The following is a 25,692-nucleotide window of genomic DNA, read 5'->3' on the forward strand; positions in this document are numbered from 1 at the left end:
GCGCGATCGTTTATAGAAAACTCGCTCTAATTAACTTTTTAATCGTTTGGTTTTTTTTTTGATCATTAATCGAAATAATCGATATTAACGAATAAAATGATCACAAAGGACGGTTGGCCAGTCTCTAGCTTAAAATAAAAATACTCTTACGCTTTTTCAGTATGGTCCTCCTACTTACGGAGGAGTTTTTTTTATTGCATGAAACGAAAGAAAGAAAAACTTTACATAATTACATAATTACCATGGCATAATTAACATTATTTTTATAAACTTAAAACTTTACAAGCGTTACAAATTTCATCTAAGGTAAAAAATTTATTATCATTGTTGTTTTAATTTTATTAACAAAAAAAGGTTTTAAAAGTAAAAAAATCAAGTTTTTGATTATTTTTAATGACCTAAATAAAAACTTTTTTAAGTTTAATGAAGTTTTATGAATGAATTTTGATTTTTTAAAAAGAATGCCACGAGGTAGGCTAAGCGCACCAACATTCATAGTGGAAGAACACGAAATCTTAGGTCAAGACAATGATATATATTTACTAGATATCTAACTCGCGCTTCCGCAGTTAGATATCTAGTTAATATATATCATTGTGTTGACCTAAGATTTCAATTATTGTCAGTTAAAATAAAACGGGTACCAGCATTAAAAACTTAAAAAACATGCTTCACTTTTTCTTACGGAAATTTTGTGAAGTTAGACATCTAGTTAATATATATAATTGGGTCAAGACGACACATTACGAGAAAACTGAAACTTTTATGATGTATGCAATATTGTAAGAGAAACAATGGCCGTTCTTAAAAGGCTTTCAATAAAGACACTTGCTAAATCATTTTTTATTGTGAAACATGGCGACTTCCTTTTTGGATTAAATGCATTAAAAAATGCAATTAATGTTTATCAATGGATTTGCAAAAACTGCAAAAAGTGGCAAAGCGTTCGTGATGGTTCATTTTTTAGTACTAGAGTAGACTGCCGCCTAGACAACTTCTATTTTATACCTATAGCTAGAGCCATAATGTACCACTGGCAGATATCCAGCATGAAACAGGGATCCAATGTAGTACAACACATAATACCGATTATACATTATAAATTATATTTTGAAGATCAACTCCTTTTACATTTGTTACTTTTAAGCCAACACATATAATAAATTTTCTACTCTATATAACAGAGTTAAAGTCACTAAAATAAATATATTTAGTTTAATAGTTGCAAAAAGTGTGCTATATATAGCACAATTATAGTAATTAGGCACATAAAAACACTTCAATACTGTGAGGGCGGTGGATTTCCTTTTCTTTGTTTATTATTATTTTGTTTTCTTCTTTTTCTTCTTTAAATAAAGGGGAAGGGGAAGTTTGGGTTTGGTGTTGTTGTTTGGATTAGGTATATGGAGGTTGGGAACTAGGTTAGTGGTTTGGGGAGTATTTGGTTAGGAAAGGGCTAGGTTTGGGAATAGTTTGGTTAGGAATGGGCAAGGTCTAATCAAAAAGGCTTAACTTATATTCGCCGTCCTCAGTATATTCTATAATATAAAACTCAACAAATGTTCTATTGATGTGTAACGGTAAGCACTCTTATATTTGTGTGACGTAAATCTAATGGCGCGGATATGTTAAGGTGCGCGGTAAAGCATCAATCTTTTCAATAACAATATTTTACGCATATAGTAATAACAACAATAATATTAATAATCGAAATGCAAACAAAAGTACTTACTACTGGTTCTTCTTCTCTTACTTATTTTTCTTAATAAATATTCTCAAATATTCTCATCAATATATATTCTCTTAAAATAACTCATGCAAATATTAATAAATCAATACAGATAATAACGCTTATTTAAAGTTACTCAAATATCTTTTCTTACCAATTCTTCTCGTAAGTTTCTCTTTAAAATCTTCGTAAATACTTCTCATAAAATTCTCTTAAAATCTTTAAAAATCCTTTTTTCATAAATTCCTCTTTTAAATCTCTTAAAAACTCTTTCTCTTAAAATCCTCTTTTAAATCTCTTAAAACTCTTTTTATTAAAATCCTCTTTTAAATCTCTTAAAACTCTTTTTATTAAAATCCTCTTTTAAATCTCTTCTTCAAAAGAGACGATCTCTTTTTCTCTAATTCTCTCAAACCTTTTAACTCTTTTCTAACTCTTCTCTTGACTCTCCCAGAAACTCTGAGATTCTTTCTTTTTTTTTTTTTGAGCTTTTATAGTTCTCCATTATTATTTGTTTCGTTGCTATATCTACTTATCATTAATTTACTTGACAGGTAAATAGGTCTCTGTGTGTACGTCTTTTCTTAATCGTTGTTTTTTTATTTTTTGCTTCATTAGTTTTTTCGTGTTATCTTTTATTTATATGACATGATCAATAAGTCTCTGTATGTATGCCTTTTCGCTGTTTTTAACTTTTTTCCCTCCTCACAATACTACAACCACCCATAATTATTGGATTGCAGGCCCTTTCAGACGCCAAATTACAACAAAATGGTTTTAGCGTAAATTTCTTCTGATCACATTTTTTAAAATTTCGGCAATAGTTTTACCAATTTTCATTCCCATTTTAAAAAGTCGAAATTATCCACTGCGGAGTGGAGTTAGGGGGATTTTTTAAAGCAGCCTCTGAATCTGAGGTTTAAAACTTATCACTAATTAATTGCTCAAAACCATTTAAATAACAAACAAGTGAAGTCATGTATGCCTATCCTTCCATATATATTTTTTTCGAATCAACACTTTATACCTAGTTTAACACACTAAAACATCAAGTATGGGAATTTCTTTAATTAAAAAGAAAAGTTTCTGATTTTATTTTTCCTGAAGAAAAAATCAATGATGAGGTTCATTCAACAAATATAATAATTTTAATGCAACGCAGTTGTATGTCCTTGTCACTTCGTTTGTCATGTATTTAATGATTGTGGCTGATAATGCTATTTTAAACTATGCGTTATTTCTTTGCCGAGCAATAATTTTTTTCTCCAGTGCCGAAGTACTCGTAACACCGTAATGAGTATAACTCATTGCGGTGACTACATCTTTTTAAGATGTAATTGAGAACTTGAAAGTTGTAATTAAGAAACGTAAGATGTAATTAAGAAATACAACATGTAGTTAAGAAGTCGCAAAATGTAATTAAGAAGCACAACATGTAAATAAGAAATCGCAACATGTAATTTGAAACATATATTATAAGCTTTTCTCAATTACAACTTTCATCTTCTCAGTTAAATCTTACGTTTCTTAATTACAACTTTCGTCTTCTAAATTACATCTTTCGTTTGTTAATTACATCTTTCATGTTCTAAATTACATATTGCGACTTTTAAAATTATATTTTGTATTTCTCAATTACATCTTACGTTTCTTAATTACAACTTTCAAGTTCTCACTTACATCTTGAAAAGGTGTAGTAATGTAGCTTATTTTATGCATTATTATTATAAATAGTGTTTCAATTTTTTTGCACATGCACATTGACAGTTATCATGAGTAAAAAAGGTAATTTATATTTTGTTTTCTTAATTCTAAATTGTGATGTTTTTTAGACTAGAAGCTAAAATATATTTGATATCTACATTATACTGTATGTTATTGAAAATGTGAAAAAAATTTAAAGTACACAATAAGATGTTTTTTAATACATTAAAAAACATTTTAGTGTGCACTTTGAGTTTTTTACACAGTGCACTAATTAATGTGTTTTATAGTAGACGATAGTTCGTCTGACTTTTTTTTCCCGTGAACTTTGTGAAGTCAGACGAGAAAACTTTGGTTATTTAAAAAAATGAATAACGGCGAAATATAATTACGTTTTGCAGGTTTAAGGAAGGGGGTAATATGCCATTGCTGAGAGCTTATAATGCTTCTTTTTCGTATTCCTTCAAAAGTTTAATAAGAAATAAATCACAAACTTTTTTAAGAGCATACTTTAAATTATCTTTTTCTTTTGTTATACTGCTGCTGAATAGCACTGATAATTTAACTAACTAAATTTTGGCGTAATGTAAGATAAACCCCCCGAAACTTTACGATATTTAAAATAAAAAATAAAACCCCCCGAAACTTTACGATATTTCATTAAGATCAGAGAAAAGCCGCAGGAACATATTTGTTCCGGTAGATGAAAAATTGCATTAGCGCAAAAACCAAAGTTTTCTCGTCTGACTTCCCAAAGTTCACGGGAAAAAATAGTCAGACGAATTATCGTCTAGTTTTATAGATGTTTTATTTTATGATTTGCCAACTACGAGTATACTCGTAGTTGGCAAATAAATGACGCCAACTTACTACGAGTATACTCGTAGTTGGCAGCGAAAGTGTTAAAATGTCAACTGGACATTTTAAGCATTCATCACTTTTTGAACAAAATTGTAATTCACTTAAACAGCATTTGTTCCTTTACTGCTTTGCCATTTGAAAGATAATTGTAAAGTAAGTGAAGAGCTTCATCACAATTCGGACATTAATCACCATTTTATTTTCTCTCTGAAGGTTATTTAGATTGCTATGGAAACAGCAGGAATTAAATGACCAAATTTATGCGAAATCAATCAAAATAATTGGGCTTGAAAAAACCTTGAGTTGAAAACAACTGAAAATTTCTAGAAACAAAACATTAGCTGATTATCTTCAGCAAGTCTTTTTTTTTACAAAAAAATAAAAAAAAAAAAAAAAAAAAAAAATTTAAAACTGTTGTCCTCCTTCGAGAGAAAAAAAATGTCCACCGTTCGAAGCTTTTAAAAAATTCGTAAAGATTTTGTTTTTCGATTCTCTGAGTTCCAATTTTTTTTTTTTTTCGTTGACATTAAAAAAAACTTTTCGTTCTAAAAAATGATCGAATCTCATCTTAAAAACTCGAATATTTTTTTTCATAACAGTTACCATTGACGACAACAAAAAAAACAATCTATTTCTTAAAATATTTCCATTATTATAATATTAATACATAAAATTACACTGTATTATCATAATTCCGTGATTTTTTGAAGTTTATTAAAACATCAAATTATAATATTGTTACAGTTTTTGAAGTAAAAAACTTTCAGTTTTAATATACAACAAATATTCGCAACAAAAACTCCAAATAAAAATGAAATTCTTTTCCATTTTTTTTCCACCTTTCATGTTTTAAAAGAAAATTGTTTTTTTTCTTTCTAAAATTACTTTATATTTCATTTCATAAATAATTCTCACATTATTTATACATTTTAAATATTTATTTAACAAATTAAAAATATTTAAATAATCAAAAGTAATTATTATCACTTCAACTTTTTCAACTCTTCGATGTTAAAAAAATTTTCTTGTATTACATATACTTTTTACATATTTACATTTGTATTTATTTTTTATTTAACATATTAAACATTTTTTCGTGTTTCTTACTTTAAACTCTTCGATGTTATAAAACCATTCTCCACGGTACCAGATCATCAACTTCTTGAATTTCAAATCACGAAGCCATTCACAAATGTCGTCGATGAAGTTTGTGTCTCTGTGAAGGTGAAGATTTAATACTTCAGCGAGTCGAATCCATGGAAGGACAAAACGTTCAAACTCGTTAATTGATACGAAAGTATCACTATTGATGCTTATTAACAACTGCTCAATCTTATGTGTCGGTGTCCATCCATCGATCTTCACTGGATGATCTAACGAGACACTACGAACGTTGGTCGAACATAAAGTGATAAGTTTTTTCTCATCCTCGGATAAAATCTTTTTATAAACACTTAATAAATTCAACTTGCATCCTGCGGCAGATAATTTCTCCATGAAATATTTAAAATGTAAAACTTCATGAGCAGTTGTTCTATCGTCTATAACAATCGACCATTGTTCATCGATTGATTTTTTCAAGTCCTCGGTAATTGACGCCTGCGCTTCAAAGAAGCACATGATGAATATCCCTTGAGTGTCATAATCTGAAGAAGAAGAAGAATAACAACATATTAATATTATTATTAATATTTATTTGCAACAACAATTACTCAAGACAATCAACTTTAAACATTTTGAAAACACGATATCGTGTTTAATAAAAGTAAAACGGATATGATTTTGTATATCGAACAGATTAAAACAATCCGAAAGATCACAAATCAATTCCAAAAATACTTTTTATTTCATAAATATTTACTAAACAAATAAATAAGTTACGAAATACAGAACTAAAATATTTTATGAAACTTGTCGTACGCCGTTTTCAAACTTTAGTCGCGTTACAGCCAATAGAAATACGAATAACAAATAAGCCAATCAGATGCTTACTCAAAAGCATTGAAAGAGCGCGCAAATTGATTTAAAAGTCGCGTGAGATTTTTGATGCAAAATGATTTACTTTTGAAATGAGATAAAAACATTTCGCTTTCTATTTCTTTGCTTTAGCAACGAAAAATATTAAAAACTAAACGAAAGCACGTCAATTAGAAGCGGTAAAAGTCGATTAAAATGGTCAAAACGGTTAGAAAATACATTTTTAAAATTTTCAAACGAAGAGTATCGCATAAGAATTTCATGGTCACCTACTTTTAAACTTTCAAACTGGTTTTGAAGAGAAAAAATATCAAATAATCTTTTTAACAAAACCAAAAAAACACAATTTTACAACTTTAATCAAAGAAATACAACGCCATTGTTTTAGCTGAACTTTTTATCGCTTTTTACCTAAAATCTCAACTTAAACAAATATATTATTATAATAAATTATTCTGCTTAAAATTAATTCTAACATTATACATAAGAATAAAATCATGAACACTTACTTTTTTCACACCGCTCGTTCAGAAATAATTGTTTACAAGAAAATAAATAAAGTTAGCGATTTTCATCCGTAAAACAACTCAACTCCTGCGGCGATGCTCTCGTTTGAAAAACGTTCGTTCGCTCATAATGGTTTTTGAAAATCCACCAGTGTGAAAGTTTCAGTTGTAATTGAAAATTCGAATCAACGTTCGAATTTTCTAATACAACTTAAAACCTCATTCTGGTTTAATTTTGTGGAAGCGTTTAAAGTTCTGTTAAAATGCAGTTAGAAATCGTTCTCTTCACTCTAATTGTCATGATTAGGGTTTCTCTAACGGGATCCCGGAGTTAAAAACCATCCCGTTTTCCCGGAATTTCAATGAAATTTCACGGGAATCCCCGTAATTTTTTAAAACATATTTTAAACATTTATAAAGATTTTAAAAATAATATTACTCAAAATTTGAGTACTAATTACTTCCTTTTCCATTTTGTAAATTTCTATAAAATTAGGAAGATATATTATAAAGAACAATTAAATCACCAAGATTTTGCAGTTTTGGTTTGTGTCTAAAATAGATAAAATATTATTATTGAATTTGATTTATGAATAGATTTGATTTACTTACTTAAATTTTATATGTTGTAACTTACAGCATATAAAGCTTAAATAAACAAACCAATTCCATTTATAAATCAAATTCAATAATAATATTTTATCTATTTTAGACACAAACCAAAACTGCAAAAAACTAGTGACTAATCTAATAAATAATCACAATTGCAAGAAATTACAATGAATAAAGGGGAGTCCCTGATATGTTAAATATAAAATAACTACGGACAAGTCACAAATACTTGTACGTGCAAAAAAAGTAATTAGTTTTTATATTAGTATTTATATTTTAGTATATTTTATATTAGTATTTATATTTTAGTATATTTTAGTATATTAATTAGTATTTATATTTTAGTATATTTTATCTATTTAATTTATAGGATAATGAATATACCGCATCATGTCAAGTGGATCTAAGGCAAGTCAAAATTTTACCAAAGAAAAAAACACAGAATCTGCCACTTATAATATATGTAAAACAACAACGTGTAAAGGATTTTCAAGTGGTCTTCTTCGTTATTTAAAAAATCTTCACATGGAAGCATAACCGCCGAGAGGGGGAAGGGGGTGGACGGGGAAGATTCCCGGGGCCCCGCGTGTGCACAATCAATTTTTTAAAGTAATTTTTAAAATATTTAGATAGTTTTGACTTTCAAAAGATTTAATTAACTTTTATTTTTCATTTTCAATGACCTAAGCACGCTTCTTTTGGTCCTGGGTATGTAATTGATCATAAAGAGGGCCCCTTAAGAGAACTTCCCCGGGGCCCGAAATTTCTTTCGGCTGCTATGCATGGAAGTCAAAATTGAAGAAACGAAAAAAAGACCAAACGAAGAAACAAATTTTGAAGTTAGAAAAACTCAACCTAAAATTACGTCATTTATAAAAAAGGAATCTAAGGTAAGTATGGGTATTAAGGCCCACCTAACAGACTTTTGGTCATTTAGGCTTTAAAAATTAAGTTTAAAAAAATATTTTCGATTACTGCTTAAGATTAATCATTCCTTGATGTAAAAATCTTATCTGCATATTGAGGAAATAATTATAACAAAAGTTATTCATGTTTTTGTAGCATACCTGAATTGGGCGTTATTACCCCCTTATGGGGGTAATAAGGCCCATGTAAAAAATACAAAAAATAAATAAAGAAAAACCAGAAAAAAGTTTGGAAACATTCTTTTAATGCATAGTTTATCTCACATTTATAAAATAATAAGTAATCTTGCATATTTATATACTTTAAAAGAATCAATTTTTTATACAACAGTGAATAACAACAGAAAATTAAAAAATTCAATAAAGAAATGTTACAAAGAAAAACATTATTCTTCGCAGAATGGACATACTAATTCTTCCTCATCTTCAGAATCATACCCCATGCACCCCTCGTGGTACCATACTTTACATTTACAACATTGTCGCATACTTTCTACAGACTTGTGCTGGCATAACAAACAAAACCAATCATTCACATCCACACTTACAGACTTACTTTTCTTTGCACTTGGTTTTCCTTTGCCTTTATTCTTTTTATTAACAGCTTTAGAAGTGGAAGATTGAGAATAATCTTTTTTCAGGTCTTTAGAAACATTTGCTTTTCCTTTGCCCTTATTCTTATTATTAACAGCTTTAGAAGTAGGAGATTGAAAATCTTCTTTCGTTAGGGCTTTAGCAACATAGTTAAAACTTTTTTTGCGACCGACCATAGCCATATTTTTCTTTTTAGCAGGACTCGGCATTAAATCATTGAAACTTGCATTAAGATTAATTTCAGGTTGATCGACTGAAACTGTTGAGGGACTGGGTTGGGTGACTGAAGCTGGTGATTTTTAGTGGGCCTTATTACCCGCTTTGAACCTGTTACGTTTATCGATAATGTATCCTTTTGTTTCAACACTTGCATAAATATTACATGATGAGTAATGATAACGAATAAGTACTTAATGCAAATAAATGCAATTGAAAAAAATAGAAGCTTTATAAAATATTTTAAAATGTAAAAACACGTATCTTAAAAATTAGACTTAAGCATTTTTTGACGAAACTAACAAAGAAATCTTGCTTTGTCGAACGCGCGGTAAAGAAATGCTGATTTTTTTTGCTGCCAGTGATAAAACCAGATAACTCTAATATTTTAATGTCGAAAAAAAGTTTCACAATTTATTTTTTCCCTAACTTTGGATTAGTGGGCCTTATTACCCGCCGGGCCTTAATACCCATACTTACCTTACAGAAGAAGTTGTTTCAAAATTTGCGGCTGTAAATGGCTTTTCACGGTGCATAGGAACATACTCTAAGACCTTGCAACACATCCCCAGAAATTTTATTTTTGATTATCATTAGAAAACGTTTCCTCATTCAAAAAATGTAAACGACAACTTTTTTTAGTGGGCGCCTGGGGAGAAAACACATATTTTAGGGCAGTGCCCAGGAATTTTGTTGTTCAAGATAGGTAACTAAGAAGCATGTAGCGTACTCAAATTTTTAGTATGTTGATACTGGTAGCAAATAAGGATGACTTGCAAAAAACCCCGCCCCGATCCCTAACTGCCCCCTTCCTAGAACTACGTCTCCTTTAATCGTAAAAACTTTTTTTTTGTTCTATCATAAGCTGGATCAAAATTCATCGACAGATTTCAAACTTCATCAAAAAATCTCTTTTCGTTTAAGATTTATAACAATCCAAAGCTTAAAATTACCCCCTGAAATAACTTTAAATGGTCTCAACTTTTAAACGGAAAATTTTTTTTTGATGTAATTTGAAACCTGTCGATGAACTTACTTATCTTCCAACATTCTTTTTTAAGATCTAAAAAAAAAACAATTTTTCTTTGTTCAATAAAAAAATTCGCAAAAAACTACCAAATAGTAAAAATTTCCTTTCCCAAAATTTAATATTGTTTATTGGCAAAACTAATATTTTCTGGCTGTTTCTTAAGGATCAGTTTAAGCATAAAGTTAAAGAATAATTGAGCTCTAATTATTTTAACTACTGTTCCAAATACCAATATCTTTAATAGTGATATTTGAAAACACGTTTAAATTCTTATTGGCTGTATTTATTTTTTTACTGCGTACTCATTTAATTATTTGTCTTTTAATAAATTTAAAAAATCTAAAAATTCGACAATAAACTTAATCTGCAACCTGATAAAAAGAAAACAGAATTTGCTGACAAAAAGAATGAGATGGAAAGCAATTTTCTATAACAACAAACATTTAAAGAATAAACAAAACAATAGATCTGAAACAATAGATCTGAAACAATTACAAAAACAAGAGTTATAGAAACTTAGGTTCGTCAGTGAAGATTCTATTCTAAAAACAGGATTGGTTACGGTGCGGCTACAAAAAGCTTAAGAAATATCAATAAACCTTTTCAACTCTGTACAACATCATTGAATATTTTTCCTGAAAAACTAACATCGAATAACAACCTGTTCAACTAAACTATATTAAAAAGTTGCCAAATATTCTTTTTGAAACTTACAAAAAAAAAAAAAGACATTCTATTTTTCCTTTCACCCATCATGTGTAAAATATAAAAAAAGATTTCTTGAAGGAACTCTCAAACAAAACTGAAACATTTAAACTGTTATATTTAAAACCTTTTTTGAACTCTTGTTATGTTTTCAGGAGAAGAAACTTTACGATAAATACAGCCCAGTTTGAGTTCAGATTCGAAGCGTCGGTTTTAAAGGGAACAATTCAGTTCAACAAGTCGATAAAAATACACAATAGAACTGTTAGGCTCGAAACAAACCCCATTTGAAATGAAAAACAAGTTGAAAACAGATTATATTTTTTGTTAGCGAAAACTGAAATACGTGACCTCAAAAAACTAATCAGTATTGAGTTAAATTACGATAAAAATATAGTAGCTACTAAGCTACTTAGCTCAACTGGATGTGCTTTCCTCGAAAGCATTTACATAAAATATAGTATTACACCCTGTTTTATAAAAAAACAGTGTTTACAAACCGAAAGAGCAGGGATGACAGCGATTAGTTTACTTTACGTGGTAAAGTTTTTTTATCGTAAGAAATTGTTTAAAAGAGAAAAAACAACAAGAGACTTCGCAGAGAAGAAAACAAAGAGCTAAAACCCTGTTCTATCAATCTATTTTAACCTAATATCCTTTTTTCAAGTGGTGCTTTCTGTTAGCAATATTCGAAATCGAACATATTTTGCAACTGAAACATTATCAACTTAAAACCAAGATGAATGCAGCGATTAAACGTCAAAAACTGATGTTGAACTTAAAGCGTTTCTAAGGCTCTAATAGCTCTGAGTGATTGCTTTTAGCTGCAATTTGCCTAACGCAATTTTTTTTTTTTTTTTTATAAATTTAAGAAGTCAATATCAGCAGGTGCTGTTTAGTTTAAGGATGGATATGTTATGAACATGAGTTGCTTATTTTTATATTAGCTGTTTACATTAGATACCCATATTCTTAGAGCAACAGTTTACATTAAGCATTTGTTTTCGTTTCTATTTTCGTTCAACCAAGCAAAATGAACTTAAAAGAGCTGAGGATAATCGGAATCTTATTGCTGCAGTCATTTTAGCGATACTAATGAACAGGTTATAAACTCCATAAATTTGCTTTGTTCACTTTGATCATAATTTGACATCTCTTTGATATAATCAGTTCGAAATTAAAATATTTTGATAAATCGCGAGGTTAAAATTATTTTGTTTTATCTACAATTTTAAACGTTGGGAGAAAATGAGTTATTAATTTTAGTTAGAAATGATTACTTTTATATATTATATCGTGTTGTTTCGTTTACGTTTTATTGATAAGTACTACATAGCGTTTTGAATAAATTTTGATATAAGGCACTCGCTTTTAGAGCATTTTCTTATAATTTGCTATCTATTTGCTTAGTTACCAAATTGTAGCGTCTTACTTTAATTCAACGAGAGGTAAATTAAGATTTTCAAGCTTTTTTAAACACATGCACGGCGTCTTCGCCATTCTTAATTAAGTATTGATGAATAGGAAAAAGGTGCCCACAGCTTTACGTCTTACGGGAAGACAGAATGTTTCAGTTTAATGAAGAACAGGGTTAGAAGGGTGCAATTTTTGATTTAGAGGGGCTGCTATGTTTTTCTCTTTTCTTAATTTTATGTGGTTTTCCAAAATTAAGTCCCTAAATATATGGAAGGATTTATTTTTAAAGAAATAGATATTTCTCACTTTAGTTTCTTATTTTTTTCCCCTCTTCTTATATTTTAAAGGGAGACATTTCCGCAAAACTCTACAGGTGAAGAGGTGGGTGGGGGAGGGGTATTTTTAGAGAGAGAGAGAAGTTGTTTTGACTAAAGTGTTTCGATTAAACTTGAATAAGAAGTTATAAGGGTGTATTGCATCTAGAGTTGATCAACTGATAAGGCCGAACGAAGGCGATTTCCGAAGTCTAGTAAAGTAAAACACAAGTGTATTTGATTCTATTTCTCACACGAAAAATACTTCAATTAATGTTTACAGTTTCAAACTTATTAGAAAAATGAAATTTTTTCAATATAATCATTTTTCAAATTTAAATAATTCTTACTATTAAATGGGTAAATAGGTACTCGAAGGAAGGCTAAAAAAAAAAGGGCAGTATATAAAATTTTATCTAAGAAAAAACTTCTTGTTTAATGAAGAAAGAAGTCGGAGGAGAAACAAATTTAAATAATTTATCCTATGCCCAGCAAAAATTCAATAAGTGAAACTTATGTTTTGGCTTAATCAATAAATACTCATTCCGAAGTGACAAGGAACCCAAATTTCTTTCCATTTTTCAATTATTATTGTCTTGTAATAATGTTGAAAAGTCAGATTTCGTGTTTTTGTTACGGTCAAAAACGATAATACTTTAAAACGCTACCTGCCTCTGAAAAGCTTATAGATGTCTTTTTTCACATTAAGATATTTTTAATTTATTATTCTTTTTTTTTTTAAATAGATTTTAGAATTTAGAAGCAAAAAACAGATTTTTTTCAGTAAACAAAAAAAAAAATGCTTTTAGAAGATATTCATATTTCTTGACATACCTGTCAAAAAAAAAACATAATATATATCCACACAAAAAAAACTCAGCTATATATAATTCTGTATGTATGTATGTATGTATGTATGTATGTATGTATGTATGTATGTATGTATGTATGTATACACCCTAACATACATATATACAGGGTGGCGCAAAAGTTTCTAAACTCTGGTGTCTTGAAATAAAAACTCAGAAAAAATTATTGCCATTATTTGCAAAGCCAAAAATCTACAAAAAAAACTTTCACACAAGTTTTGTAGTTCTCCCATTCCGGAAATTAGCTGGTCTTTTATTCAAAATCTTGATTCTTTAAATACTTTATACTTTAAATAAGACCAGCAAGTTTCCAGGGGATTTAGGTTTGGGATTTAGGTTTGGAGAGTTTCCTGGCCAATTTGTTGAAACCTTTATGAGGTTCTCTTAAATCAATGCCATTGCATTATTTGATATGGTAATTTTCTTCATCTTTCATTTAAAATGCATTTTTATTATTCATAGCTTCTTTATAAGCTGGTAAAATACGTTAAACATATAAATCACCATTTGCAGGGACGTTTTCATTAATAAAATGAAGCTGAGTTTTTTTATTGTGTAAAAACTTTAGTGCCACCCTTATATATACAGTACTGTGCAAAAGATAGTAGCACCTAAGAGTTTTTTTAAAAAATGTACACTTAAATAAATATAAATAATATTGATTTTATCTTAAACAATATCTTGGTTTAATTTTTATTAAATTAAACTAAGATATTGTTTAAAATAAAGCTATATTTATTAATTTTAGTAATAATTATGTTAATAAAACAATTTTTGTATTAATATTTTTTAGATGGTTTCAACTTATATCATTTTTCACCCACTTATAATGTTTGTTCATTTATTAAGGACAAGGATCAACACTTGAAATTGATTACATCAACCACTGTACTTTTTATTATTTTGTTTAAATTTATTATTATTAAATATTTTTTGATAATTAAGAATGTGGAGAAGAATTTTTAGTTACTGTTGAGCTCTCGTGTTAATTACAGATTTTTTAATCTAAAAAAGATTTTTTTTTTTTCAAAAGTTTTGTTTTATAATAAAATTATATTGTGCTATAGTGAAGTTAAAATAGCCAAACGTGTGAATTGTTCGCGAGCGTCAGCTTAAAAAATAGTTCAGAAAACATAATGAAACTGGTGATGTAGTGGATAAAAAGAGGTCTGGTCATCCAGGTAAGCTTACACGATAAGGTAAGCTAACGCGATGAACAGTTTTTAAAAATAACACCGCTACAAAATCGCAAAAATAAGCGCAGAACTCGTTTAAGATCTTAAAAGAGCAAGTGGAACTTTAGTACATGCATCTACTGTGCGATGATCTTTATTAAAATCTGAATTAAAAGGCTGTGTAGCAATTAAAAAACCTTTACTACGCAAATGTAATGAAGAAAAAAGATTAAAGTTCGCCAGAGAGCACAAAGAACGGCAGAAAAATCTATGGGACAAGGTATTGTTTACAGACGAATCTAAATTACAAATATTTGGGACAAATAGAAGTCAGTATGTTAGGTGAAGAAAGGGAGAGGCATTGAAGGAGCCATGTCTTGCATCAAAAATCAAATATGGTGGAGGGAACACTCAAGTTTGGAGGTATATTTCAATAAAAGAGGTAGGGGATATTGTTAGAAAAACGGAAAAGCTTACAGGTGAAAAATACAAAAATATTTTACACAACCATAATGTGCCTTCTGGACGACAACTGATCAGGGATTATTTTATCCTACAACAGGATAACGATCCCAAACATACTTGCAAATTAGTTAAAAATTATTTGCCAAATCTGCAAGAGGAGGGAGTGCTTCAAACCATGCTTTGGCCTCCTCTGAGCTCTGATTTGAACATAATCGAACATGTGCGGGACTACTAAGACAGAAAGAAGATGAAAATATTGCCAACAAATGTAAATGAGCTTTGGAATGTTCTTAAAGAAGAATGGTACAATATCTGTATCACATTTATTGAAAATCTATATAAAAGTATAAATAAAAGGCTCCGAGATGTTATTATAAAATCTGGAAAAAAGAACAGAAAAACCATAAAAGTAATTAATGAAAACAAAAAATTGCATAAGAAAATATATAATCTAAAAGAATAAAATGAGAGGAGAACTAAATGACTGATAAAAATTAATTATGTTAAGCCCTAAAACTATATGTTAATAAAAACGAAAAAAGGCATTCAACTGAAAAACGTGTTTTAAATAATTAATAATGATCTGCATAAGTTTAGTCTGTTATCTATTTGAAATATTAAATCTTTTGGTGGCCATCATTTTTTTGTTGCTTTTTTTCAGTTAACTGATATTTTTATTTTAACAGAGACAGTAACCATATTTAAAAGTTATTCTTTAACTTACCAATACAAAAAATTAAATTACTTGAGTCATCTGGAAAAGTTAAAAACTTTCAATATAAATTACAAATCAAATGAAGTTTTCAATAATAAAATGAATCAAATATTGATTCTAAATTTCTTTAACACTAGTCATGAACTTACCTAGCACAACATGAAGCAAGGAGTTTCTTTCTTCATATAAAAAAAAAAAAAAAAAAAAAGAAAAATCAATGCATTTTCACTACAATTCACAAACCAGTTTTATGCTTCCTTTGATAATCATTCAAAGGAAGCATAAAACTGGTTCTAAAATTTCTATAAAACTTTTCATGAACTTACTAAACATGGAGTTACTTTCCTTCTTTGAAGTTTTTAAATTAGCAAGCAATCTCAAAAAAGGTCCTCCATTTTCATTTTTCAGACCACAGATCATTGGCAAGCAGCTTCGCAATTTTCTATTAAAATGAATCTCCTCAGGACTCAAATTAATGTGTGCATGTAGTGAAACACAAAACTCCATCAAAGTCAGGTGAACAAACTGATATTGATAACCAAGCTGTGACTCAACTTTTTCAATGAAACCCAAATCATTACTTTCAATGTCACCAATATCTTCAAAATAATCTTCCATTTGCTTTTGAGAAAAAATAAATTTGCTTTCTTTAAACAAATGCCAAGCAACTTTACAAACTTTTAAAATCAATTGCTTGCTACTCTCCTTTTCCATCAACTTATAAACTGGTTCATTGTTTCTGTTTATATGCTTTTGCAAAAAGTATACAAATATACAACAATACAACTCTGTTGTACTGAGGAATGAATCAGAACCACTGAGCATGGATGAACCGATAACTGTACACATTGCTGATAAGTAAAAAGGGACAGATGCCATTGCTTTAGCAATGTGAGATGACTTAAGAACATCTTTTATAGCTTTTTTTGCATTTCCAACTCTTTCTACATACTCATTTATTCCAAGGTCATTAAACCCCATTATTTGAATGGTCAATTTCTCCCTACATTCTGTCATTTTATTTTTATATTGTAATATAGCTCCAACTCTTCCAGCAACAACACATTTGTATTTGTGAAAGTCCAAAATATCTGCTAACACATTAACAATGGGATGATTGCCTGGATTTAGAGAACTGTGATTTATTAATTCATTCAAATAAGCAAACTCATCCAAACCATCTATCACAAACAAAACAGAACAGTGTTCACAAACATCACATTCTTTAAATACATTTTTGTAGAAAACTTTTAGTAACTCGTTTATGCTAACAATATTTTGATATTGGTTTAACTTTCTACATTCAAGATAAATAACAAGATCAACTTTTTCCCATAAGGTATTACTGGCCCAGTCAAGTAAGCATTTTCTGAGCAAACAAGTTTTTCCAATTCCAGCAATACCACAAATCAAGAGTAGAGGTAGTTCTTTTGAGAATACTTCATAAAACTCAACTGGTTTGTAAGTTGTTTGCTTGTGAAGGAACAACTCTAGCTCAGCAATATTTAAAGTATCTCTCTCTGTATCGTTTGCATCAACTACTGTCATTTCTACAAACTTGTTTAAAAAATCAACATTAGCGGGACTTATTATATTGTGTTCAAGTTGATCCATTTTTTCATAAGTTGTTTGATAAAACTTCTTCAGGGCTCCACACATTTCTGAAAGAACATAAGTATAAAAAAAGTGTTTGGTGTGAGTTCAGAATAGAAAACTTAAAATTAGAATTTGAATATAAGCTTACAGGGGATTTTTAATACACTCTGATATCCAAAAATACACAACCAACAGCATTTTTTTTGTTTTTTACTTTAATTAAATCAAAAAAAAGTTTTACTTAAAAAAAAGAAACTTTTTTTAAAATCTTCGTTTTTCAATGGAAAGGTATTAAAGCAAAGTTGTTATAGCATCTAATGAAAAATTTAAGATTGTTAAAAACAATTTTAAATATAAAACAATAAAAGATTTTAAAAAGCCAAGTTTTAATGCTTTTATAATTATTTTGTATATAATGTGTTTGTGTGTATAGTAATTATTCCCCTTGTCCTTCTTCCCTATTTCCTGATCTTATCACACTTTTTAAAGTCAACTTTATTATATGAATTTTAAGCCTTTATTGTGTGACCAATTTGCTTTGGAGGCTGTTTTTGTATATTCCTTTTTTTTTATTACATATTAACTTATTATAAAGTTATTCAACTGAATCAATACTATTTTTGTTGTTATTAGTACTTTTAGTGATTTTATTATTATTGTTATTATCATTATTATTGTATCAACAATAAAAATAATAATCATAATAACAACAACAACAATAATAATAGTAATAATAATAATAATAACAATAATAATAATAATAATAATAATAATAATAATAATAATAATAATAATAATAATAATAATAATAATAATAATAATAATAATAATAATAATAAAAAATAATAATAATAATAATAATAACAATAATAATAATAATAAAGACAGTAATAACAATAATAATAAAAACAATAATAACAATAGTAACAATAAAAATGATGATGATAACATTAATAATAATAAAAACAATATCAATAATAACAGCAACGATAAAAAAAATATTAACAACAAATAATACTAACAACAATAAAAATAATATTAATAACAATAAATATAATTACAAAAATAATACCAACAACAACAGAAATAAAAAGTTTTACATTAGCTATAAGTAAAGGTAAAGAGAAGCATCAAGATAATACTGAACTTGTACAATTATCTCCCACCATAATTCCAATTGAATGAAATTATGATGGCAGATCATTGCTGACATTAAATGAGAAATTTTCAAAAAAATAGATGTGATAAAGAAGAACAGTTTTTTTAAAATCATTATTATCATAAAAAACTGCAGAAAAAATAATTGAAAACAACCGCAAAAATGTTTAGAAATAATTTAGCATAACTTTTAGTTTATTTTTATGTCACTTATAAAACCCACAAAAATCTTTTACAATTGGCTTGTTTCTATAAAATGTTTGGATGTTCTAACAGAGAAAATATTTTGAAGAGGTCATCTGACTTTAACACACTTTCTTAGTTTGTAAGTTTGGATATCACAACTCCTTTCAACTTCATGACTTTTTCAGAAAAGGTAACAATTTCACAACTAGCTGTTTCTAATCTTTTGAGCTTTGCTTGAGATTTTAACAGGTGTTAGAAGGAAGTGATAAAGTCTTTATAAAATTTTGTCATTTACTTTTTAATTTTACATAGTTTATTACAACTAAAAAATATTTTATTCAAAAAGTAATTTGACATTTGCTTACCATCTTTCTGCTGTTCTGCAGAAAGATGGTAAGCATCTGGAAAAAAGAACAGAAAAACCATAAAAGTTTTTTAATGAAAACAAAAAATTGCATAAGAAAATATATAATCTAAAAGAGTAAAATGTGAGGAGAACTAAATGACTGTTTAAAAGAAAAACTGAATAGATAAAAAACTAAATGAGTCTTTTACTCAAATGATTATAACTATAACTTTGAATAAAATTTGAATAAAGTTTTTTTTATAATAAATACAAGATTTAAGAAATGAAATCATTTACCAACATTGAACAGAAACTAAATAAATAGTAACCATGACAGTTATTCATTAAATGTATTAGAAGAATTATCATATACTATATTTAAAAAAAAACGTCAGGGGAATTAAAAGACTGAAAAATAATAAAAAAAGACTAAACAAATCGATACAAAATAATAAATAAAAACAGTCTTCTACTGAATTGGAATAAAAAATACAAAGAATGTAAAATCATTTAAAGTTAAATCTCATAAAAACTAAATTTAAATTCAAACAAATAGAAATTTCATGTTTTGCAAATTAAAACATTTATGTAAACAAATAAGCAATTTAAAACTTCACAAAACAAAACCACATTCAGGCAATAACAACAATAGCAACAACAACAACAACAACAACAACAATAATAATAGTAATAATAATAATAGTAATAATAATAGTAATAATAATAATAATAACAATAATGATAATGATAATAATAATAATAATAATAATAATAATAATAATAATAATAATAATAATAATAATAATAATAATAATAATAATAATAATAGTAATAACAATAATAATAATAATAATAATAATAATAATAATAATAATAATAATAATAATAATAATAATAATAATAATATAATAATAATAATAATAATAATAATAAAAACCATGATGATGATGATGATGATGATGATGATGATGATGATGATGATGATGATGATGATGATGATAAACAAAAACAACAAGAAAATAACTAAAAAAGTAGCTATTAAAAATATAAGGTCAGAAAATTATAACTTAATACCACAGCTATGCTATTAATTTAAGCATCATAGAAATTAAGCATCAACATTTGGTTTTTTGATTTTAAATGAATAAAGTGCAAATTTCTATAGATGTCAATCTTTTAAGATACTCTTTATGTGCTTAACACACCCAGGTTTTTGGTGTGACTGGTTTACATTCATATGTAAAATTGTTTTGAATGAAATCGGTTTTTATTGAATAGCAACTCTGCACAGTCTTTAAACAAAATAACATAAGGTTTGTGAGATATTGCAATTTTTTTCTGAATTAATGCAACTTTGTATGTTTAAATATATAAATTATTTTTAATATAGATTTATTTGAAATAATTTACACAAAAATTTTCATTTTAATTGGTATTATTTGATGAAAATTGAAAAATCAACGCTGATATCAACGCTTGTTGTTGTTATTATTAAGCATCATGATGCTTAAGAGAAATTTTTTTTTAAAAATCAAAATTCGAAGCGAAATGACTAAAGTAAGACAACATTTTGCTTTTCTGAAAAAGATTGAGCTAATTGGATGTCTTAATTAAAACATGCTTTTAATCGAACACATAAATTAAAAAACCTGGCAACTTAAAGAACGCAAACAAAAGTACACATTTTTAAAATTATTAATAAACCAATAATAAGGTGATTATCTCTAGCCATACATATTCTTGGTAAACTTATTAAAGACTTGGGTTTTTTAGTAAAAGAACAACATAACAACAAGATAATGCCATGTCTTTCAGCAATAATTGACTAAGATTGTTTATAACAAAAGAAAATCAACACAATGACTTTGATTTTTAATGGTAATATATTACCTTAATGGTATTGAAATATCATATCGTAATAGGTATCATAATGACCTTAATGGTATTGAAAATTTGTGGGCTTGGTTGATTCAAAAGCTTGCAAAATGGCAATTATTCAACAAAAATAATTTGATTAAAAATATATATTTAAAGTATTTTACTTTTTCTAACAAGGATTAAAAATGCTTCTTCAAAGACAAGAGTTATTTAATTGTTAAAGATAATTATTGAAAAAATTCAATAATTTAACAAAAACAACTTTTCAAAAAGAAGTTTTCTTGAAATTTATTTTCAATTGCAATTATTATTTTGAATTATTATTATCTGAATTATTATTATTATCTCAATTATTATCTGAAGAGAGACATACAAAAACTACAGGAAACTCACCCAATAAGGTTATATCTTGTAAAACATCATTTCTTCCCATAACTTTCAGAGAATTCTGAATGCATGTTCTGTAATCATTTGGATGCTGTTGGTAAAGTTTCTTTAAGAAAAATTCAATTTTACGCTTTCCTCTCGTCAAATCATCATGACCTTCTAGATCAATATCCACATCATGATCTATTTGATCAATAACAGCATCTACATCATTAAAACTAGTGTAACGTGCAAATATTTTCCACTCTAATGCCACTTTATCTTTTAAAATATTCACTACTTTTGTATCCATTCCTAAATAAAAATTATTTATCACCTGCTATACTATGAATACTTTAATCAATTGTATGACCTTCTTTTCAATAATTTTCAATCAACAAACATATACATTCTAATGTGTTTCATTACCAATTTTAGTACTGGTTACAAAATACAGAGGTTTAACTAATATAAGAAACCATTGAGTCACAGCTCTCATCAGCATGAACTACTTGAAAACAAAACAAGTGGCAAACAACTTAAGTTTTAAAAACATTATTTAAATGAGAGACTGACTATCAGAATTGAAACTAAAAAGTTGACATCAATACTTTCTCCTGTACCAACCTGTGAAGAAGATGTTTTAACATTTTATTTGACACATGAGGTTTAATGGGTAACAACATTAACAGTTGTTACCCATTAAATCTCATATGTCAAATCAAATGATTTAAATCCTAAAATGTTTAATTTACAACAATATTCAAATCGAAAAATCTGAAAACTTAGCATGTTTAAGTCTTGTCTATGGACCAGGAAAGAAATGATACTGATATTGTTGTTGTAACAAGAGTTTACACTGAAGAGAAAGAGCAATCACCACACTAAGTGAGCTTAAAATGTTGCTTTACATCTTTTAAAAGCCACCAATAAAAATTGACTTACATTTATATGTGAAGATTCAAATATAACTTAACAATACTATTGGTATATATTCAAGTTCTGATACTGCCAACACAGGAAATAAACAGTGAGACTCCAGTCTCTATTTACATAAACTTTTCATTTTTGGTACAAAACATTATATTTATATTTTATTTATATTATGTTTATACTATATTTATATGTTATTCCATTCCGGAAAGTTCTACAACATTTAATGATGTTATGGATTTCATAGTTTTAATAGTTTTTACCAATGAAAACCAAAGAATTTTAAATATGTGTTTGCAGTTATTTATGACGATTTTTGAAGGTTACTTTAGGAAAAGCATACGGTATAAATAGAGGAGAAAACTACATTATATTATATTTATATTATATTTTATTTATAGATAACAGTGATTTCAATTTATAAAAGTTGTTATATTTTTTGATGAGATTGATACTATATTAATTAGTAACAGTTGTATTAAATTGGTGACAGTCATCTTTTACTTACGGATAAAAATTATTTTACTTATTGAAAGTTATATATATTCAAAAGTAAATTTGAATAGTTTTCAAAAAAAAAAGAACAAAAAAAAGAAGAAAAGCAATAAGATTATTTTTTTAAAACTCCCATTTTCCTTTTTTTTCTTTTTTCTTTTATATTTAATAAAATTTGAAGATTGAATCAAGAAAGAAGCTAATTGTAAACACCATTCAAATTGGCAACAAACAATACTTCATGCAACATAACATAACAGCAATGCACTCTTGTTTTATAGCAAAAACTGTTGATTATCATCAGATTAATTTTTTTAAAAAAATGTTGATTATCATCAGATTAATATTTTAGCTCAACAAAGAAATGGGCTTAATTGATATTTGGGTTAAATTGACACATGAGATTAAAACTTTTGTAGACAATACCTTAAAAAACAAACCTGCTAATTTTTTCTTTTTTTTGAAATAGAGTGTAAAACTAATCTCTAGTGTATTTTGATAAGAATATTCAAATATTTCTTTTTGAAGTTATTCGAATATTTTTCAAATAATTTTCAAACAACTAAACTTTTTCACTAAAACCTTTTTATGCTCACTAGTAAGCAATAAGCAACAATTTGAAAGCAAAAAAAAAAAAAAAAAAACAGGCATTTCAATTTAAGAAAAAAACTATAAATGCTATACGAAGCATTACAGATTTATTTCAGAATCTTAGAATTTTAAATGTCTCAACTTATATCAAATGAATGATAATGATATAGATGAACAAAAGGTGGTGATGTCACTTGCAAATTGTTCAATCTTAAATGACAAATTCGTTTGGTTAACACTTTTTCTTTTAAATGTTCAAAGTTTGAAAACGCTGTATGCAATGATTAATAATCAGAAAAAATAAACCTAACAAAAAAAGAAAAGTCAAACTGATTTAAATCGAATTCAAAAACTGATTTAAATCTTCCTGTCAGCAAAGAGCAATATTTGTTAAACTTAAATGCCTACCTATTTGACAGGTTGTTTTTCTCAAGCAAAGGAGTGTAAAGAGTCTGAAGTCTGGAACTGCGCTGCCTTAATCATCTATTTATGCTTTGACAACTCCCGGTGTCACGTTAAATAAGTAGAAAAACAGTCCTGCGCATGCGCAAACATATTGTAACTCCCAAAATAAGGATCCTAAACCCCAGCATTAAAAAAGTAGCTGAGATTTTAAACGTAGAAAATCGTGGCCTATGACTATTCTGTTACTGATGTTAAACAATATCTTTGTGATGGGAAAATTAAGGAAGTTTTAAGTTTGAAACAGCGTAAATCATTTCTAAAATATGCAAAAAATGTTCAATTTTTTGGTATGTATTGACTTTTAGAAGAATATCGGCTTTTAACTTTGAGTTTACTTGGAGATAAGTTATTGCAGATATAATATATAAATAAACATTCTATAAAAATGCTATGACTTATATATTTTTTCAAAAATCTATTTTTAATTTGAAATTCAGCCGTAGCATGTACTGTTTGATTTAAAATGTGGCACGTTTGACTTATATCCATTTAATCCTTTTCTTTTAGATGGAGTTTTGTACTATGTAAACGCTTGTCATAAGCTACAAGTTCTTTCAAGAGATGAAGAAAAGAAACTTGCTTTTAGAGATGTGCATAACTCTAATCATGGTGCACATGTTGGTCTTAATAACACCAGGTTTAAACTAAAAAGTCTTTTTACTGGCTAGGTAAGAGTATTTGAGTTTGTTTTTCACTAAATATTCTCCTAAAATAATCACTTTTTTTACATTAAAAAAGACTATTGACATGGTTATTTTTAGTTTTAATGTAAAGATAATACAATTTCTAGAGTTATATTCTTATACTTTTTATAATGTTATGTAGTTGTGGTTAGTGATATTACCAAATGGGTAAAAGAATGTGACAAATGTCAGAGGATGGAGAAAATTAAAACTTGTGCTCCAGAAAAAAAAGCCTATCAAAGGTTAATGAATTCTCAAAAAAAGATTATTTCAGACCAAGGTGGATAGTTTGTAAATGACTTAAGTGAATATTTATTTTCTACCTTTAATATTAAGCATTTAATAACCTCTGCTCGTCATCCACAAACAAATGGACAAGATGAAAGAACGAATCAGACTATTAAGTGAGCTCTATCAAAAGTAGCTAATGAAAGGATAATTGGGATACTTTATTAGAGCCAGTCTTGTTTGATCTCCGTACATGTGTACTATCTTCTACTAAGTACACACCAATTTTTTTTAATGTTTTGCAGAGAAGCATGCCTTTTTTCAAGTCTAGCTCTTAATGATAGTAATCCTAATTTTATTGGTGATAATATTTCCATTTTGAAAGGTAATGCAACTGAAGACCAAATTCAAGAAAGAATGGATTCTTGTATTTCAGTTCATGCTATAGTAGATAACAATATTTGTATTGCACAAAAAAAAAAATGCAAAAGTACTATGATAAAAAACAATTAAAAAGTTTCAAATCATTTAATTTTAAAGTAGGTGACAAGGTTTTAGTAAGGAATTACAAAAAGATTGGTCGTAAAGGTAGCCGTATGGAGCATGATTGGCATTGGCCTGCTACAATTAATGATTTTAAACCGACTGGTGCTGTTGTATCCATTAATGGTAAAGTTTGGAAGTCAGCTGTAGCTTTTCCCAATATGAAGTTGTACTTAGAAGAAAATCAAGGTTTGATCTCAACAGATATCTTAAAAGAGCATAGAAATCTTGTAGAGACATATAGGAATGTTTTGTCAGTGTTATTTAGTATAAACTTTAACATTCAAGTGCAGTTGATAATATCAATGTCTTTTAGATTTTTACATTTACAGGGGTTGGTCAAAATACTACAAACACCAGCTTTAAAAGAGCAAAATCTTCAAAATGAAGAATTTTTTGTTGCTTTTTAG

The 25,692-nt window shown here is 27.7% G+C and overlaps 1 protein-coding gene across 3 annotated transcripts; it reads right to left on the minus strand.

Annotated features, from left to right (window-relative positions):
- Positions 1–5,356: 5,356 nt before the first annotated feature.
- On the minus strand, positions 5,357–23,873 carry LOC149894922 (NACHT, LRR and PYD domains-containing protein 14-like). Of its 3 annotated transcripts, none has more exons than XM_090071638.1 (5): positions 23,772–23,873; positions 21,372–21,659; positions 16,141–17,475; positions 15,964–15,993; positions 5,357–5,940 (listed from the first exon to the last, which is right to left on the minus strand). In XM_090071638.1, the coding sequence occupies exons 2-5, from the start codon at positions 21,655–21,657 to the stop codon at positions 5,369–5,371; spliced, it is 2,223 nt and encodes a 740-aa protein (XP_089927764.1). In that variant the 5' UTR covers positions 21,658–21,659; positions 23,772–23,873; the 3' UTR covers positions 5,357–5,368. The 3 variants fall into 3 exon arrangements, with proteins under 3 accessions (XP_089927764.1, XP_089927778.1, XP_089927770.1); XM_090071652.1 differs by lacking the exon at positions 5,357–5,940 and adding an exon at positions 12,705–12,973; XM_090071644.1 differs by lacking the exon at positions 5,357–5,940 and adding an exon at positions 14,475–15,330.
- Between the last annotated feature and the right edge of the window lie 1,819 nt (positions 23,874–25,692).

The sequence above is a fragment of the Hydra viridissima genome, unplaced genomic scaffold (assembly GCF_058129835.1).
Source record: "Hydra viridissima isolate aposymbiotic clone 2 unplaced genomic scaffold, HvirCarnegie_v1 scaffold_1, whole genome shotgun sequence".
NCBI classification, from domain to species: domain Eukaryota; kingdom Metazoa; phylum Cnidaria; class Hydrozoa; order Anthoathecata; family Hydridae; genus Hydra; species Hydra viridissima.

Coding starts and splice junctions, on each gene's coding strand:
- LOC149894922 (XM_090071638.1), bottom strand. CDS start 21,657: ATGGATACAAAAGTAGTGAATATTTTAAAAGATAAAGTGGCATTAGAG. Junction 15,994..16,140: donor GGAAAGTAACTCCATGTTTA/GTAAGTTCATGA, acceptor TTTTATATGAAG/AAAGAAACTCCTTGCTTCAT. Junction 5,941..15,963: donor CTTGCTTCATGTTGTGCTAG/GTAAGTTCATGA, acceptor CTTCTTCTTCAG/ATTATGACACTCAAGGGATA.